General features: G+C 42.7%; 1 protein-coding gene across 2 annotated transcripts in view; it reads right to left on the bottom strand.

The window, feature by feature from the left end:
* ripor2 (RHO family interacting cell polarization regulator 2) overlaps nucleotides 1-7,799 on the bottom strand; it is an 87,783-nt gene extending 79,984 nt beyond the window's left edge. Inside the window, exon 1 of one of the 2 annotated variants that reach the window (XM_031903254.1) lies at nucleotides 7,710-7,799. In XM_031903254.1, the coding sequence (XP_031759114.1) occupies nucleotides 7,710-7,779 (70 nt within the window). In that variant the 5' untranslated portion in view covers nucleotides 7,780-7,799. The remainder of the gene's footprint in view (nucleotides 1-7,709) is intronic. The other variant, XM_031903255.1, reaches the window with a different exon arrangement.
* Between the last annotated feature and the right edge of the window lie 11,940 nt (nucleotides 7,800-19,739).

Genomic DNA, 19,739 nt, shown 5'->3' with positions numbered 1-19,739 from the left:
GCTCAGCTTGCAGTTTCTGAACCTGAAGCAGAGATAGAATTGGCATTTTTATTTACAGTGCTCTAAGCTGGTCAAACTGGTCAGGCATATGGCGATGACGTCACTGAGCCAATGCGCTCTGTGACATTGACGCATGTCCTCTAGACACCAGGGAAGAGGATTCTGGATGCAACCATATTACAAAAAATTGCTCTGAATAATCCTATTTATGATCCTAATCCTGTTTTTGCCTCATGCCTGTCTGACCATACCTGTACACTGTCTGCCCTGACCTGTCACCTGTACTTTGGTCTATGATCCATGTTAATCTCTTTCTGTGCCTTGGATTTGTCTTTCCTGCTAGTAACCCTACCTGTGTCAGTGCCTACATTCTGCCTTGCCATGTATTTGCCAATGTGTCAGTAATGTTGTTCCAGTTTGCTAAACACCTGTGTAGGGAGGTAGTGCTGGGTCCCTGCACTTACCCCCCTCCTGCTGCTGTTCCCTGTAGGGGAGCTGGCACTGAGACTTTGTGCTGTGAGCTGCTGCCTAGCAACAAGGTGAACAGCAAGCTCAGGGCTGCCGGAAGTTGCAAAGCAGCCTGGGAGAGGAAGCCAGAGGGAGGAGACAGAAAGTCCCAGAGCTCCAGAAGCTGCACGTGGGCTCAGAGAGAGGAGCTGCACAAGAAGAAGCTGGCCTTTGGAACAGGCTGGTACAGGGAAGGCAGACCCTGTACCTGGAGAGACAGAGATCCTGTGAGGAGTCCTGACTGGGGGAAACAAACACCTGCAGGGGAATCCCATCTGAGTAGCTAAAGGGGCTAGTAGTCGCACTGCATGCTGTGAGTGCTGGACTCGCCTGAAGATTCTGTGTGAATCACCAAAAGAGATCCCTGGAGTGAGTATCCTTAAAGTGAAAGTAATAAAGGAGCGCTTGAAGATTTAAACTATATAAACTGTTTCTTTTGGGACTGAGCTAAAGGACTGTACATAGTTAGTGAGATAGCTTGCGCTGGCAAAGCTAGTTAGTAAGGCCCTTATTGCCACTTGGATAGGAGTGTTATATGTATTAGTTTCCTCTTTATTTCAGATAAAAGTTATTTCGTTTATCAAGTACTGTGTGTGCATTATTATTGTTCCTAGTGGGGCCACCCGTAGGTGCACTCCCGGATCCCACTAGGTGGAGGCACTGCGCTAATAAGTACCAGGTACCCAGTCTCTCCCAATACCACTGCGGAGTGATTCAGGTTTGTCCCGTGCCATCAGGTAAGCGCCACACGTGGAGTGTAACACTGTCAAAAGTGCCAGAAGTGGTGAGGATAGGGTTACATTTTGGAGGCACTGCTGAGATTCGGCTGGGACCTGGTTGCACAGAAAGTGAAACAAAATGGCGTCATCTACTGAGAGTCCCCAGAGTGTTCTGGACTGGTGCAAGAGTTTGGGCTAAACCCGAAAAGACTGCTGTAGTGGGCCCTATGATACCAAAAACTAAAAGAGGAATTTATTTACAAGATCCTAGATGCAGATGGATCTATTTATAGACCTAGAGTGGTAGCTTCGCGACGAGACCCAGATGGCATCCTCTTAAATGTGCTTGTGGATAGTCCTGGTGAGATTAATAGAGAAACATGTGCACGTGGTGTACAGGCGGAAGACCCATGATTATGGCAAATTGTCTTACCGGATGTCCCTGAGGAGAAGGAACTTAGTGACAGTGAGGATGAAGTGGGAGGCGATCTGGAGAATCCAAATCCCTTGTGCAGTGGCACCCACAGATACCTGCTGCTGGTCACAGCCCAGTGACTAAAAGACTGTTTGATGTGATACCTGAGACAAAGTTGAAATACACTGCATCATGTGAAAGTTTGAACTCTGCTGGAGGAGCCGACCTCTAAGTGATGTTGTTGAGGGCAGCTCAGCTGGTGGAAGTCTTGGCCCAAGTCGGTGAGAATTTGAGACAGCTGGCATACAATGGAAATTATAAGAGACTAAAAATATTCTCAGGTATGGAACCTACTCCTCCAGGTGAAGAGACCTTTGAGGCCTGGAGAGATGCTGCTTTGGTTTGCTATTACCGATTGGCCTGGCTCTGGTCCTGCTTTATGTCGCAAGATCCAAGAGAGTTTGCGAGGGCCTGCATTGGACCTAATTAAGCTCCACCGAGAGGTGTGCCCACAAGATGGTCCTGAGAAGTTGATAGAAGTACTGGAAGATACATATGGACCGGTGGAAGATGAAATTGAAATGTTGTACAAATTTCAGTCTTGCATGCAGAAAGAAAAAGAGAATCTGTCTGAGTACTTGAAGCGACTGCAGCAAATGCTAAAATTACTTGTTTGCCGAAGAATCATTGCTAACAGATCGTGTTGATTCTATGAGGCTACAACAGTTATTCAGAGGGGCTTTATCTATGGATCCCACAGCTGTGATGTTGAGATCTTTCTACAGAGGAAAGAAAGAACCAACTTATCAGGAGCTGATCCGGGAGATCCGAAAGGAGGAAGTTAATGTTCTGCGACGAGAGAAGAAAAGTCGTGGTTCAGAAAGGACATCCAGTGATTCGCAGAAAGCAGAAGAGATTGCTGAGTTAAAAAAACAGGTTGCTCAGCTCAAGGCTCGTGTGTCCGAAAAGGAAGAGGGGTCAACTATGTCTAGAACCTCTTCATTTCCTAAAGCAGGTGGTGCTCGCGGGGACCCACCAAAGTGCTTCCGTTGTGGCCGGTTGGGCCATATATCCCCACACTGTCCGACGCAACGTGAAAATGCTGCAGCTACAGAAGTTATTTCATATGGCTGTGCTGTGAGGAAGCCACCCCAAAAGAGGTATCGGAAGAGACGTAATCAGGTGAGGTGTTACACCTGTGGTTGGTACGGTCATACTTCCCACACCTGTGACTGGGGACGGAATGAAGACTTCACTGATGTATATGTGACATCTTTCCCATGTGAAGTGGATATTTGTGAAGAGAAATCCTGTGGCACGAGGATGGTCTCTGAGCACTCTGGCACCCCCAATAAAAGTAAGAGACTGGGCCTGGGAATGCGTAGACCTTCAGGCAGGGGAAGTGTCAGGGCAGTTAGTGAGAAAGCTTTCCCCTGTGTATCTCCCCCAAAGGTTAGGGAGAATAAGAATGGTGAGAAAGGGCAAGCGAGGACGTTGCCCATTCAAGCAGGGGGAGAATGTAGGGAGGTAGTGCTGGGTCCCTGCACTTACCCCCCTCCTGCTGCTGTTCCCTGTAGGGGAGCTGGCACTGAGACTTTGTGCTGTGAGCTGCTGCCTAGCAACAAGGTGAACAGCAAGCTCAGGGCTGCCGGAAGTTGCAAAGCAGCCTGGGAGAGGAAGCCAGAGGGAGGAGACAGAAAGTCCCAGAGCTCCAGAAGCTGCACGTGGGCTCAGAGAGAGGAGCTGCACAAGAAGAAGCTGGCCTTTGGAACAGGCTGGTACAGGGAAGGCAGACCCTGTACCTGGAGAGACAGAGATCCTGTGAGGAGTCCTGACCTGGGGGAACAAACACCTGCAGGGGAATCCCATCTGAGTAGCTAAAGGGGCTAGTAGTCGCACTGCATGGCTGTGAGTGCTGGACTCGCCTGAAGATTCTGTGTGAATCACCAAAAGAGATCCCTGGAGTGAGTATCCCTTAAAGTGAAAGTAATAAAGGAGCGCTTGAAGATTTAAACTATATAAACTGTTTCTTTTGGGACTGAGCTAAAGGACTGTACATAGTTAGTGAGATAGCTTGCGCTGGCAAAGCTAGTTAGTAAGGCCCTTATTGCCACTTGGATAGGAGTGTTATATGTATTAGTTTCCTCTTTATTTCAGATAAAGTTATTTCGTTTATCAAGTACTTGTGTGTGCATTATTATTGTTCCTAGTGGGGCCACCCGTAGGTGCACTCCCGGATCCCACTAGGTGGAGGCACTGCGCTAATAAGTACCAGGTACCCAGTCTCTCCCAATACCACTGCGGAGTGATTCAGGTTTGTCCCGTGCCATCAGGTAAGCGCCACACGTGAGTGTAACACTGTCAAAAGTGCCAGAAGTGGTGAGGATAGGGTTACATTTTGGAGGCACTGCTGAGATTCGGCTGGGACCTGGTTGCACAGAAAGTGAAACAAAATGGCGTCATCTACTGAGAGTCCCCAGAGTGTTCTGGACTGGTGCAAGAGTTTGGGCCTAAACCCGAAAAAGACTGCTGTAGTGGGGCCCTATGATACCAAAAACTAAAGAGGAATTTATTTACAAGATCCTAGATGCAGATGGATCTATTTATAGACCTAGAGTGGTAGCTTCGCGACGAGACCCAGATGGCATCCTCTTAAATGTGCTTGTGGATAGTCCTGGTGAGATTAATAGAGAAACATGTGCACGTGGTGTACAGGCGGAAGACCATGAATTACTGGCAAATTGTCTTACCGGATGTCCCTGAGGAGAAGGAACTTAGTGACAGTGAGGATGAAGTGGGAGGCGATCTGGAGAATCCAAATCCCTTGTGCAGTGGCACCCCACAGATACCTGCTGCTGGTCACAGCCCAGTGACTAAAAGACTGTTTGATGTGATACCTGAGACAAAGTTGAAATACACTGCATCATGTGAAAGTTTGAACTCTGCTGGGAGGAGCCGACCTCTAAGTGATGTTGTTGAGGCAGCTCAGCTGGTGGAAGTCTTGGCCCAAGTCGGTGAGAATTTGAGACAGCTGCATACAATGGAAATTATAAGAGACTAAAAATATTCTCAGGTATGGAACCTACTCCTCCAGGTGAAGAGACCTTTGGAGGCCTGGAGAGATGCTGCTTTGGTTGCTATTACCGATTGGCCTGGCTCTGGTCCTGCTTTATGTCGCAAGATCCAAGAGAGTTTGCGAGGGCCTGCATTGGACCTAATTAAGCTCCACCGAGAGGTGTGCCCACAAGATGGTCCTGAGAAGTTGATAGAAGTACTGGAAGATACATATGGACCGGTGGAAGATGAAATTGAAATGTTGTACAAATTTCAGTCTTGCATGCAGAAAGAAAAAGAGAATCTGTCTGAGTACTTGAAGCGACTGCAGCAAATGCTAAAATTACTTGTTTGCCGAAGAATCATTGCTACAGATCGTGTTGATTCTATGAGGCTACAACAGTTATTCAGAGGGGCTTTATCTATGGATCCCACAGCTGTGATGTTGAGATCTTTCTACAGAGGAAAGAAAGAACCAACTTATCAGGAGCTGATCCGGGAGATCCGAAAGGAGGAAGTTAATGTTCTGCGACGAGAGAAGAAAGTCGTGTTCAGAAAGGACATCCAGTGATTCGCAGAAAGCGGAAGAGATTGCTGAGTTAAAAAAACAGGTTGCTCAGCTCAAGGCTCGTGTGTCCGAAAAGGAAGAGGGGTCAACTATGTCTAGAACCTCTTCATTTCCTAAAGCAGGTGGTGCTCGCGGGGACCCACCAAAGTGCTTCCGTTGTGGCCGGTTGGGCCATATATCCCCACACTGTCCGACGCAAACGTGAAAATGCTGCAGCTACAGAAGTTATTTCATATGGCTGTGCTGTGAGGAAGCCACCCCAAAAGAGGTATCGGAAGAGACGTAATCAGGTGAGGTGTTACACCTGTGGTTGGTACGGTCATACTTCCCACACCTGTGACTGGGGACGGAATGAAGACTTCACTGATGTATATGTGACATCTTTCCCATGTGAAGTGGATATTTGTGAAGAGAAATCCTGTGGCACGAGGAATGGTCTCTGAGCACTCTGGCACCCCAATAAAAGTAAGAGACTGGGCCTGGGAATGCGTAGACCCTTCAGGCAGGGGAAGTGTCAGGCAGTTAGTGAGAAAGCTTTCCCCTGTGTATCTCCCCCAAAGGTTAGGGAGAATAAGAATGGTGAGAAAGGGCAAGCGAGGACGTTGCCCATTCAAGCAGGGGGAGAATGTAGGGAGGTAGTGCTGGGTCCCTGCACTTACCCCCCTCCTGCTGCTGTTCCCTGTAGGGGAGCTGGCACTGAGACTTTGTGCTGTGAGCTGCTGCCTAGCAACAAGGTGAACAGCAAGCTCAGGGCTGCCGGAAGTTGCAAAGCAGCCTGGGAGAGGAAGCCAGAGGGAGGAGACAGAAAGTCCCAGAGCTCCAGAAGCTGCACGTGGGGCTCAGAGAGAGGAGCTGCACAAGAAGAAGCTGGCCTTTGGAACAGGCTGGTACAGGGAAGGCAGACCCTGTACCTGGAGAGACAGAGATCCTGTGAGGAGTCCTGACTGGGGGAACAAACACCTGCAGGGGAATCCCATCTGAGTAGCTAAAGGGGCTAGTAGTCGCACTGCATGGCTGTGAGTGCTGGACTCCGCCTGAAGATTCTGTGTGAATCACCAAAAGAGATCCCTGGAGTGAGTATCCTTAAAGTGAAAGTAATAAAGGAGCGCTTGAAGATTTAAACTATATAAACTGTTTCTTTGGGACTGAGCTAAAGGACTGTACATAGTTAGTGAGATAGCTTGCGCTGGCAAAGCTAGTTAGTAAGGCCCTTATTGCCACTTGGATAGGAGTGTTATATGTATTAGTTTCCTCTTTATTTCAGATAAAGTTATTTCGTTTATCAAGTACTGTGTGTGCATTATTATTGTTCGCTAGTGGGGCCACCCGTAGGTGCACTCCCGGATCCCACTAGGTGGAGGCACTGCGCTAATAAGTACCAGGTACCCAGTCTCTCCCAATACCACTGCGGAGTGATTCAGGTTTGTCCCGTGCCATCAGGTAAGCGCCACACGTGGAGTGTAACACTGTCAAAAGTGCCAGAAGTGGTGAGGATAGGGTTACACCTGTCTTAACTGTTTCCCAGACATCTTCTTCCTTGGTCCTCAATTCAAACCCTTATGGGAGGCAGGACCCCTGGTGGTCTGTACTGGCACCTTGTCCCCTGACATAAGGGAACATTTACTAATGCACAATTTTTCGGTTCAGATTTTATGATGCCAAAGCCCGATTTTATTTTGCGTAAAACAATGCGATTTTGTCACAATTTATTATGCAACAAAACCATGACAAATCTGAATGCAAGCATACACTATCTTTCATTCCAAAGCCGGAATAAGGAAAGCATCCACAGTAAGTCAAAAGGGTATGTAACAGAACCTACAGTACAATGTTCCTCTCTAGAATACCTTGTAGTTCATTTAATCGGAATTGTAATTTTTATATTTTTGGATTTTAGTAGTGAATCTACTTTTCCTTATGTCTGCAATTTGCACTCCCTACATGCTCAGTAATTCAATACTGGTAACTAGGGAAAGTGCTTTTGCAATCTGGTACAAGAATCAACTGCCAGACCAGCACTTACCATAGCTACTCAGAAACTGGGGCATGAAACTCTGGTCCAGCCTGGAACCATGGGTCTCAAAGCTAATGTAAACCACATCCAATCTTATTTAGGGCCATATCTAAATCTGATTTAATCGTAATACTCTCCTTCAACAGACTACTGGTAGTGCTACCTTCTGATTCACATCTACCACATATGAATAATAGAGGGGATGTATTGCAATCCATAATGTATGCAGTTTTATGAAAATGAAAAAATCTAAAGGTATTCCAAATTAATGTATTTATGTAAGCAAACATTTCCATATAAAAATAGTTAAATAAATGCAGATGTCAAATCATTCATTTCCAGTTTTGTTATCACGGGGAAGATATCAATATGGGAGCAAAATATACAGTGTATATTCTGTCTCCCTTACAAAGACCTGAGAAGATCATTTACCTTCACAAAAGACATCATCATCTTCTTCATTTTCTTCTTGAAGGTGCATATTGTTCTCCGGACCCTGCATCTTGTCTGCAGCTCAGCAGGAACAGTATCTGAGTCAAGTGCTCACCCACATTTGGAGGAGGAACATATCGTTCAGCTAACAGCTTCCTGGCAGCATCATCATCCGCATATGTTCTTAAGATAACAGTTTGATGAAAAAAGTCTTTTCTTTCAGATGGTTGTGGTAATGATTAACATGCCAATGTTCGCGCTGACAGTTGTGACACTAAATTAGTTTACAAAAGGGATTATAATGAGTAAAACCAGTGGAACTGATTAAAATATAACCCACCTTTAGCAATGTCCCCTTTTATTTAATTCACAATGTAGCTTTTCAGCATTAGGGGGAAATAATTACAGAAGAAAACACAATCTCTTTGTCAAAAAGCTACACTAAGGTGGAGATTTACTAATCCACGAACGGTCCGAAAGGCGCCCGAATGCGTTATTTTCGTAATGATCGGTATTTTTGCAACTTTTTCGCCGACGCGAAAAAATCGGATTAGTTTTTCCACCGGTTACAATTGCTCAATACGAAAAAATCGCGACGGCGCCTAAATAGTCACGCAAAATACGATAAAGTTGCGGCACCGACGAAAAAGTCGCGACAAATATGAAAAAGTTGCGACGGTGACGAAAGGATGGCAAAATTTTCGTTTGCAATCTGAATTTTTCTCTTTCGGGATTCGGATTTGTGGATTAGTAAATCTCACCCTATGATTCAAAAAATCTCCCCTTTTATTATTATTATAAAACAAGAATAACAAATACATTATTCTTTATAGGTTCACTGGTATCTTAGGGCTCATGTATGTCATGTACAAAATGTGCACCTTGCACTTTAGTATAGCTGTGCTTGGAGCCAGTCGGTCCTTCCTGCCTTCCATTCTGTATTGAGCGCTCCGGAAAATAAATCAGCGCAATCGTGCCCGATTTGCAATGAAGTGCACCCACAGTTCCATTAATTTTGGCACATCATGGAATTGCTCCATATGCACTGAAATTGCATCAAGCGCATCACCCTTTTGCAACCGCAATGATGGTGGAATTTTGGGAGGAACAGGTCAGGTGATTTTGACGACATAAATAAAAGATGATATCTGATTCAGTTATTAGTCTTCCATATCTCTTATTAGAGAGTGGGTTACTAGGAAACATGTAAAGCTTTTGCTAACCGGGAGTTTTCTACAAGAACAGTGAACAGTAAGCATGGGACAGTCCCTATTTTAGCAGCTCACTCAGCCCGCAGTCTGGGATTCTTATTAAATTGCCCCCCATTCCCCTTTGATTGCACTGAAAGCCAGAAAAAGATACAAAGTTCTGGAACTAAGATAAATTAGATAAGTAGGCTTTTGGCAGAGAGCCCAGAATATTCAACACCTGCACTTAAGGTGGCCATACACGGACCGATTTTTTACTTACAAACGACCGATTCCCGAACAATCCGATGCTATCGTTAAGTTATCGTATAGTTGGTGGTGTACGAACGATCGTCGGCCCACTAAACGAGCCGACATTATCGTCCCCAAAATCGATCGGCCAGGTTTAAAAATTTTGGTCGGTTAACGATAAAATCTGCCAGTTGGTGTGAGTGTCAGACATTTGTCTTTCAACGATTGTTCTCTGCGCATGTCACGATTGCCAGCAGCGGAAGTCAACGACATTCGATCGTACGTAGATGTACGATCGTACGTATTTTACGATAATGATGCGACGAAATCTTTCCCGAATTATCGTTGCCCGTGGATGGCATATCGTATGGGAACTCGATCGCCATACGATCGTTTGTCAATATAATCGTTCATCGCACAACGAGCGAAATCGCCTCGTGTATGGCCACCTTTAGATACAATTGTAACTAATAAGATAAGCAGGTCTCTTGGGGGAACTGAGATTTGCATCTTAAAGGAGCATTTTACCCTCATTAGCAAAATTGTAATAACCCCAAGAAATGTGTTCAAAGGTTACATAACCTGCCAAATTTAGTAAAATGGATGTGGTATTTAGGAGGTGTGGTCACAAAATGGGCATGGCCAAAACATTTAGCTTTTTATCCATCTTTAAATTTTCTAAAGGTTGGGAGGTATGAGTAAGTACAGTTCCTTGTGAGGAACGTTCTGGTGACTTTGGAAAGCCAAAGCAACACTTATGTTTTCCTACCAGGTATTTAAATTCTTGCCAGTAGGAAAGCATTTCAGGAGATTAGTCTCCACCACTAGAGGAGATTAATCACAGGGTGACTAACCTCCTTGTGTGTCATTGGCCTAAATGATCCAATAGACACCGTGAAGCTCAATTATTTTATAATCACAACATCAAGCATAATGTTTACTAGCACCACTTGACCTATTACATGACTACACGCGGGGGCCTATTTATTATGCTGTGTAAAAAAGACTAAATTTGCCACACATTGCCAGGCTTCACCACATAGAAAAGGCGTCATTTTCTAACATGTTTTTTTTCTTCCGCTGGAACTTACATATGTTCTCAGTATACATCCTTTAAAGGAGACATATCCTATAAAAATTAATAATGTACCAGAGAATTATACTCCTCTAGATATAGAAGGAATGTGCTTAAAAAAGTTGTATTTCAGACTGATTTATTGAGAAATTCCACCAAAACCCCACTAGTCCTGCCCACTTCCTGCTGGCTGAATTCTCTGGATGTGCAGGGGGGCCGGCGGCCCTCCGTACACTGCACTGTAAGATAGGGAACTGAAGCCTGTCTTTGCTTGTGTGAGTGCAGGGCTGTGATTGGCTCTCCCCCCTCCTACTGTGCGTCTGGCAGGGACCGTTAGGACACGCCCACTCTCCATTTCAAACTCGGACAGAGAAGTGATAAGATCTATAGGGAGCTCCAATAAAGGGGCCATTTTTACAGATAGTATTAATTTTTAGCACAAAGTGAAACCAGCACCGTATATTATTCATAATTGCCTACAAAATTAGGGTTTTTCCCATTTATCCTATATGTCTCCTTTAAAGGAGAATGCAAGTCAAAATGTAAAAAGCATACTGCCCAATAGTCCTCCTATTGTTTAGTAAAAACGCCACACTTTTGGCTCACCTAATCAAATATTTACTCAGTCACACTTAAGCTGGCCATACACGTGGCGATCCGACGATGTTTCGTACGACCATCGGTCACACGAAACATCGTCAGATCCGCCACACACCATTCAGGGCTGATGTGGCAGGTAAGGAGGTAGAAACAATAGGATTTCTACCTCCTTCTGCCGATTCAGCTCTGAAGGGAGAATTTTGGTCAGGCGCCTTCTATGGCGCCCGATCAAAAATTTCTACTTGGCCGATCAGCGAGCCGACCGATTTCAGCAGCTTCCTGCGATATCGGTCGGCTCGCTGACATGCCATACACGCACCGATTATCGTACGAAACGAGGTTTCGTACGATAATATCGGTGCGTGTATGGCCACCTTTACTTACTTCACATTTTCTAGAACAGGCAGCCATCTCTAAAAAGGTATTCTCCCTTCCTTTCCCTCCTTGCTTCATACTGCACATGTGTTTCATTCCCTCCCCCCCCTCCCCTCTGCCAGATCCGCTTCTGATTGGCTGGTGGGCATGTGTAGCTCAGAACAGGAGACCGGATCAAGTTACACACATGCTCAGAGAATAGGAAGGTTGCTGCTGGCAGCCTACAGGAAGGGAAGAGAGATTTCAGTGATGTCACTGGAGTCTTCACACTGCTGTAGGCTGCCAGCACCATATCTCAGAGAAGCAAGCAGGGATCTGGGAATTTAGATATGCAGTAAGTACTTAAAAAGAATGCCTTTAGACTTACTTTTAATTTATAATAACCTTTCATTGTCCTTTAAGTGTAAAACAGAAGAAATACACAAACATTACAAGGATACACAGATGTTTGGCAGGTATGAAACATATTATAATTTGACCCCTAAAAACCAGGAACCACAGAGTTCTTATTTCTGCTCTTTATTACTGTCTCCTGCTGAACACTTGCTTTCATTTCCCAACTTGAGTGAATGTTTCTCTTTCGAATTAGCTGACCTAATTGTTGGTCATTAAGGATTTTTCACCAATCTCCTATATGGCAGAACTCATCAGCTTTGGTTCCCAATGTGAAAATACTAAACAAAAAGACTAATAAGTCTTCCTGGGCTATGGCCCATAGGTATTCCATATGGACTACTGACCTACTACCTTCGGCTACCTTGGCGGTCCTGGTAATCTTTAAAAGTGACTAATATCACATTAGTATTATTTGGTAAAAGAAAGAGCTAAATAAACACAATAATAAGCTACAGCTATAAGGGCCTTAAACATTATTTATTAATTCATACGAGTGGCCTACAAAGTATTTAACCATCTTTATTACAAACTATGCTACTGTACAATATGTTTTTGCTTTATCCAGCAGGGAAAAACTGACAGCTTCAAGAGATGTATTACTGACAGTGAAGCATTCATCTGCAGCTGTATATTAAACTTCCAGCAGCCAGTCAATTGTGGCTTGTTGCCTACAGATTTCAAGGGATTGATAACTGCGGCCAAGTAACAATGGCCAGACAGATGTACAGGTTTTGTTACAGTCTTTTTATGTCCTGTTTTGGAGTTCAAATAATCCAATGTTTTTAGCATTCAGTATAGTCTAATAGCACCTAAACACTAAGGCCTTACATATGTCTTACAAATGTATACTCCAACCCCAGACAGGCTGAGAGTTTAGGGCTGAATATAAAATCTTTGCATCCCTAGGCCAGGCCGCCTCTTGCCACCCAACTGCTGCTCCCTGCTACTACTGCCACTACCTACTGCAACTAGCTCAGAAGCAGTGTCTCCACTTTACTGTTAACCCTCCCCTGAACCGAACCTGTGTGTCATTCTAAAGAAAAAAAGGACAGGATATTTGGCAGGTAGTGTAGTTCTTAGTGCAGCTCCCTAGCAATATTGCAGTCAGATGGCATTCTGCCCCTCACACATCTGTGTCTGACTCTAATGGCATGCATTACTAAATAGATCATCAGAATATTTGCCTGGTGTTTTGTGTACAGATTGTAGCCAAATATTGCTTCTAGCTGCTATATAGCCTTTAAAACAAGGGACTAATTTCAGGTGTATGTTAATGAGCTGGGGCTTAAAAAAAAAACCCTGCTTTCTCTAGTGAGAAGGGTAAGTGCAACATGGTCTCACTACTGTTTGCTGGGGGACTCTAACATACAATGAGAGGCCTTGATGTAATACATGAGCTTACATATTTTGCCCAAACTGTGGTACTGACACCTTATTTTTTGTAAAAATTATGAGTGCTGGCAATTTTTTGTACACAAGTACTTTGCATGTTCAAGCCACAATAACCTTTTAGTTCCCTTGTGGTTTGGCTTTTATTCTCCTGTAAACTCATTGTGAACTTGGGCTAGTCAAAAGTTGTCCTTACATGCAGTGAAACACTTGTGCCACTAGCCCCTATTCATTGGACATCCCCGAAACTGTTCCATGTATGTAAAATCTTACAGCTGAAGAAATTGTCATTTTGGGGGGGGGGGGGGGGGTCCATAAATTCATACCCTTACAGTCACAGCACTACTTGATGTACCTTATAAACACTTATCTTGGAAAATATAATCCACACACATACCCATACATGAAATATGAAAATGCTGAAATCTTTTTGACATCTTGATGTACTGCAATATTCTTACATCACCCAATGTACTGTAAAAAGGAAGGAAATGCAACATTGCACTTTTTTCATTTTTACTCGTTTTTATCCTAGAAGTACCTTGGAAGCTACACTTCCTTAAATCTAGGTGTTAACTGAAAGAGTATGATAAATGTTGTCTACCTTTATTGCATACTTGTGTATGTATATATACAGTATATATATATATGTGTGTGTGTGTTGGTATATACTGTATATACTGTATGTTGTTATATATACTAAAGTTTTGGTTCCCTTGTATTCATACTGCTGTTAGCTTTACCTACCTTAACCTTATGGATCTCAACTTTGGTAAAAAAAAAAAACAACTCTCCAAAATGAATGCACATTGAGGAAAAAAAACCCCTAAAATGTCAATAAATAGCTAATTTGACTGAAGCTGGTTTAACTTGATAATGCCTTTTCTGTCTGTATCTTCTACAGCCAGAGAGATGTGACACATTCTGTGTTGGTATATGTATATTGTATTTTATACTATTCTTTATTTTATATATGCAAATTATTCATGGTTTTAATTTGCACTATATTTATTCTATAATTTATTCAATAATTAGGCACTTTTCTTTTTTATTATTATCATGAAAGTTGTATCATTCACATCACAATATGGTGCCAGATTTGCCCCTTTTTTCCAGGCCACTGGCCAAGCAAGCAGGTCATTGCTACTTTACAACCTACATGGATGGCAAACACTTGGCATTTAATACTTAAGGTTCGATTCATTGGGAAGCAAGCCTGTCCATGTATGATCTCCTTAAGCCCTTTAGTCACACAATAACCTTTGTTAGCTTGTTATTAAACTGTAGTTTTAACTTTCACAAAACCACAAAACCAGTCCCTGATGTTGCATCCATAGTTTCAATTTCATTGGACTTGATGCATTTACATATCCATCTTCTGTAAGATCAACTTATTACAAGTCCCAAGAATTATATTCTGCAGAGCATCCCAGTGGGTACAGGTGCATTTAACCCATATTGGTGCTAAAGAGTGACTGACTGAGTGCTCTGCATTTATCTGAATTTTACCTGAAGCAGAAGTTTTAGTTCACACAATAATAGCATATGATAGCTATTCTCTTACGTTTGTGAGGAAAGTTTCAACATTCAGGTTTACTTCTGCTTTTTGAGAAACCACATTAGATGGCAGAGAGCTTGGGAACGGAATCTGTGGTTTGTAAGATCCCTTTACCAGGATGCTCCACCTAGCACTTGTTTAGCTACATATAAATAGCAAGGATTCAGTGTTCTTTGTCAGAGATTACATTAGCACATTCCCCTACACTGAAACACATATATACAGCACACACTTCTGCCTCACACTCAGTTCTGCGCTGCCTCCTCAAACCAGGAAATACTTTATTTCTCTGCAATAGATGCTTAAACAGCAAGGATTCAGTGTTCTTTGTCAGAGATTACATTAGCACATTCCCCTACACTGAAACACATATATACAGCACACACTTCTGCCTCACACTCAGTTCTGCGCTGCCTCATGGGCCAAGTGCTCAAACCAGGAAATACTTTATTTCTCTGCAATAGATGCTTAAACTTGAAGTTCAAAAATAAACTTGTGGAGAATGGAGAGAGCATGTCACTGATGTGGGACCTTTGACTCGATGTACTGTTAAAGCTAATTATAGCAATGCAAAAATAATATTACATGTTTGTATTCCTCAAGGAATCCAGTATCTTTTTGTCCTTTTCATGGTTTCAAAAACATGTGGCTAATATTAGCTTATTTAAGAACTGGAAGTAAATAAATTGCTCTTTATAAACATTAACTAACAGACTTACATTAAAGCAAACATTTCCTTGTGCACTGGTCTGATATCATTTATCTGAATGTTAATATGTTGCTATGGTTGTGGAAAAGCCCTTTTGTATTAAAATGCATTACCTCCCATTAACTAACACTGAAAATATAAGGTACAATTAAATCAGGAGGGTAAGGCACTGCCACAGTGCACAATAATTGAGCTTAATACTTGGTTTCTGTCAAGTGTAGCCCATGTATTTGCATATATGGTTATACCATGTGATCTTGGCCTGCACCTTATTCTTGTCTAGCTCCAATCCTGCTCCATCCATGCTCTTGTTCTTCAGCCAGTGCCTTTTCTAGGCCTCTATATTTTCCCTTTCTTCAACCTGATTCTCTGGTTTGGCTTTACCATATCTACTACCATGCATGACTGTGAACCTGTTAATCTTTGGACCCAACTTATTCACCAACAGTTTTGTCCCTCCCTCATAATTTCCATCAAATTATTTGTCTTTTCTTGCAAGAACATCATTTATTTAAACGTGAAGACACCCAAGCAGCAAAAGAAGCTGACTGTTTCTTGTATAGGTTACCATACAGACAATTAATTCAAGGGAGATGTGACCCTGACTTGCTTTAATAAACAAATGAAAGTTCTTAGAACACCTATGTTTTCTCTCACCAGTGATTTCATCCAGTTACAGGAGAAACAGTGATTTGGGTCCTTTACCATATTAACCCTAGAATGTGTCGACACTCAAAAAAACTCCAAAGTACAAAACAAAAGTGTGAGAATAAAAAAATCTTTATTGAAACAACATGTAGAAAAAAAACAGATTTATGTGTTTCGTGCCTGCTTATAGCCTATGTTTTGGGGCTTGGCACCTAAACCCAATGTTTGGTGAGAATCTACTTCTTGAAAAACCCAACATACTGTTCTTCGACTTCAGCTTATTCTTCTTCTTATTCTTAGTGCTCCTCATTTTCTAAGCGCTACTCCTTCTACAGTTTTAGGGGTACAACACCCAAACTTTCCACACTTCTTCACCCTATAGCGGAGCAGGTTGCTTGTGCTTTTCTAAGCGATACCGCCCCCCCCCCCAGGTTTTTGTGGCGGCGCACCAAAATTTTTCAAACTGCTGCCAATCTTACAGCTTTGAGGCTACACTCCCCAAACTTGAGTCACATAGTCATGGGGTCAGCTTGAATGAAAATATGATGATTATTTGATGCCCAAAAGTGGGCGGAGCTGTGAACAGCCAATCAGATTTTACCTATTGACTTGGCGTAAATCTAACCTGCTGCCATTCTCACAGTAATAACACCAGGGTCCCGAAACTTTGCAGAGTTAGGCACCAGGTAACTGCGAATTCAAGGTTAGAAAAAGTGGGCAAAGCCACCAAAGGCCATTCAGATTTTACCTATTGACTTTCAATGGGGAAATTCAACCTGCTGCCATTCTCACAGTATTAACACCAGGGTCCCCAAACTTTTCACAGTTGATCACTAGGGGACTGCAGTTTTAGTTTTGAAAAGTGGGCAGAGCCACCAACAGCCAATCAGATTTCACCTATTGAATCTTATTGGTTTGATGCCAGGGTTCCCAAACTTTGCACAGTCACTGGGTGACTACGTACTCAAGGTTAGAAAAAGTGGGCGGAGCCAACAAAAGCCAATCATATTTCTTTCATTGTTTTCAGTGGGGAAATTTTAACTGCTGCCATTCTCACATGTTTAATGTCAGGGTCCCCAAACTTTGCACAGTTTGTCACTGGGTGACTATGATCCCAGTAAGTTTAGAAAAGTGGGTGGGCCAACAACAGCTAATCATATTTCACCTATAGACTTCATTTGTTTAAATTTAAACTGCTGCCATTCTTTAAATATTAATACTAAGGTCAGTAGGGGACTGCATTTTTAAGTTTTAAAAAGTGGGTGGAGCCACCAATAGCAAATCAAACTTCACCTATTGAATTTTTTTTTTAAAATGCTGCCTTTCTCACACTATTTATGTTAGGGTTCCCAATTTTGCACAGTCAGTCACTGGCTGACTATGTATTCAGGCTTAGAACAAGTGGGCGGAGCCACCAACAGCCAATCCATTTCCACCCATTAGATTTCTTTGGTTTATATTTTTTGTTTAAAATGCTTTAATTTTCCTTTTTTCAAACAAACAAAAGTGTAAGAAGGAGGGGAGAAGAGAGAAAAGAAGGGGGGAATGAGAAGAGAAGAAATGGTAGGGAGGTTATATATTTGCTCACATTGAAGTTAGTGAGACATAGGGGCTCAGTATGGTGGGTCAGGAGTGTCTCCTGTTCTAGGCAGGGGGTCCCCCTCAATGTCCAGCCATGGTTGCCATATTTTATCAAACTTTGCTGGGCATCCTCTGGCAAGGTATGTCAGTTTGATGGAGGGTAAGGCTCCATTAATAAGCTTAATCCATTGTTTTTTCCGGGGGGCTTAGGTCACATCCAGCGGAGAATGATACACTTTTGAACATAGTAGAGTAGGGATCGGGCAAACAGTCTAGAAGCAGTGCTTCCTACTTGATCCTCCAGAATGCCAAGTAGGCAGGCGTGTGGTGAGAGGAGAGGAGGGTAGGCTAGCTGAGCTGACATATGAGTGGTAATATCTTTCCAGAAGTCCTGGATCATGGGGCAGTTCCAGACCATATGCAGAAAATTTGCTTGGTCTGCTTGACACCAAATTGTTTGATGAGAAATTGCTCTACATACGTTTCTGGGTGCTCTCCTTCCTCCTTTTCTGGTAGGCCCACAATACGTATGTTTCTCCTGTGGCAAATTTCCAGGTCTAAACAGCACAAAAATACCGGCACAACAGGTCTTAATTTAAGCGGAATAAACCCTGCTGATTTTTAATAGTAGCAAAAAAATATAACGTTTTGGGGGCATGCCCCTTCGTCAGACATACCAACCAGTGTAGCAGTGCAATATTTAAAGTGCAGCGGCAATGACATCACACATTTAATTAACTCAGTTGTTCCCAATAAAATGTCTAAAAACTAAGGGCTTAAGTAGTAATTAAGTAGTAATTTTCCAGGTCTTCCAGGTGGGCCTGGGTCTGTCTAAGTTCTTTAAAGGGGAAGGAAAGGCTAAGTCACTTGGGGGTGCTAAAATGTTAAGCGCCCCCAAGTGACTTTAATCGCTTACCTCGTACCCCGGGCTGGTGCCCCTATTAGGAGAAAACAGCACCAGCCCGGGGCACCTGGGGTGATGCGCTTCCTCCTTCCGCCTTCGTTAAGCCTTGACTGTGAGTCAGGCGCATGCGCAGTAGAGAGAAAAAGCCGTTGACTTTTCACTCGTTGACTTTCAGTGGGAAAATTTAAATTGCTGTCATTCAGACACTATTTAAACCAGGGCCCCCAAACTTTGCACAGTGGTTTTTACTATTTACCCATTAATGCCCCTTTCAGAAACTGTTTTAATACAGATACAAATGAAGGACAAAATAGGAGCTGCACATATATGTTGCATTTAAAAAGGTGCTTTACCCATTTATTTGGCTACCGTTCCTCAGGATACACCCTGAGGTGGAACACCACCACATACAGTAATTAATACTTGTACTAGACAGTATAAATGCTAGAGGAAAATCATAAAGTAAAAAGCCAACATTAATCAAATCCTAAACAGATTGTTTTTTTGACCTATTTTATTGCAACTGTAGCTAAAAGTTTTAATATGGGATATTTTCAGAGAAGGAATGCAATTCATTTAATCTCACTAGAAAAACAATCCTCCTCTCTATTCAATTCAATTAAAAAGGATTACCTCCTTATTAACCCTGGGCAATAGGAATGTTACAGATATTATTTATGCACGAATAGGCCCTGTCATCCAAAATGCTTGGGACCTGGGGTTTTCCAGATAAGGGGTCTTTCCTTAATTTGAATCTCCATACCTTAAGTATGCTAAAAAATCATTTAAACATTAAATAAACCCAATGGGATTGTTTCCTTCAGAAAGGATTAATTATATCTTAGTTAGAACCAAGTACAAGGTACCGTTTTATTATCACAGAGAAAAAGGAAATCATTTTTTAAAAACTGAATTTTCCGATTAAATTGGAGTCTATGGGACTATGTAATAAAACAGTACCTTGTACTTGATCTAAGCTCCAGGGGAGGCTGTATCACTATTATGGAGAGCACAATTGCGTTCCATTTTAAAAAACAGAATTTCGGCTCTTAAAGTTACCAGGAGTGACTTTTTGCCGCCTCTGGTATCTTTGGGGTTGCTGCCGCCTGAGGCGAGTTTTTTCAACTCGCCTCATGGTAACACATACACTGGCTGTATCTATAGTTAATGCTTGCTTTTATTTGATTTTTTGTAAGGTTGTTTTCCTTTGGTTTTGCATGCACTTCTGGTTGCTATGGTAATTAATGGGATTCCTATTTTGATGCCATTTTCTGCACGGGGGGGGGGGGGGTAGATTTCTTAAGGGTTTGCATTACTTACACTCAAGTTTGTTTTTTTACTCGGATGATGTGATCG

The sequence above is a fragment of the Xenopus tropicalis genome, chromosome 6 (assembly GCF_000004195.4).
Source record: "Xenopus tropicalis strain Nigerian chromosome 6, UCB_Xtro_10.0, whole genome shotgun sequence".
Taxonomy (NCBI): domain Eukaryota; kingdom Metazoa; phylum Chordata; class Amphibia; order Anura; family Pipidae; genus Xenopus; species Xenopus tropicalis.
Note: the sequence above shows the minus strand (reverse complement) of the source record. Positions and strands in the feature narration are given on the sequence as shown.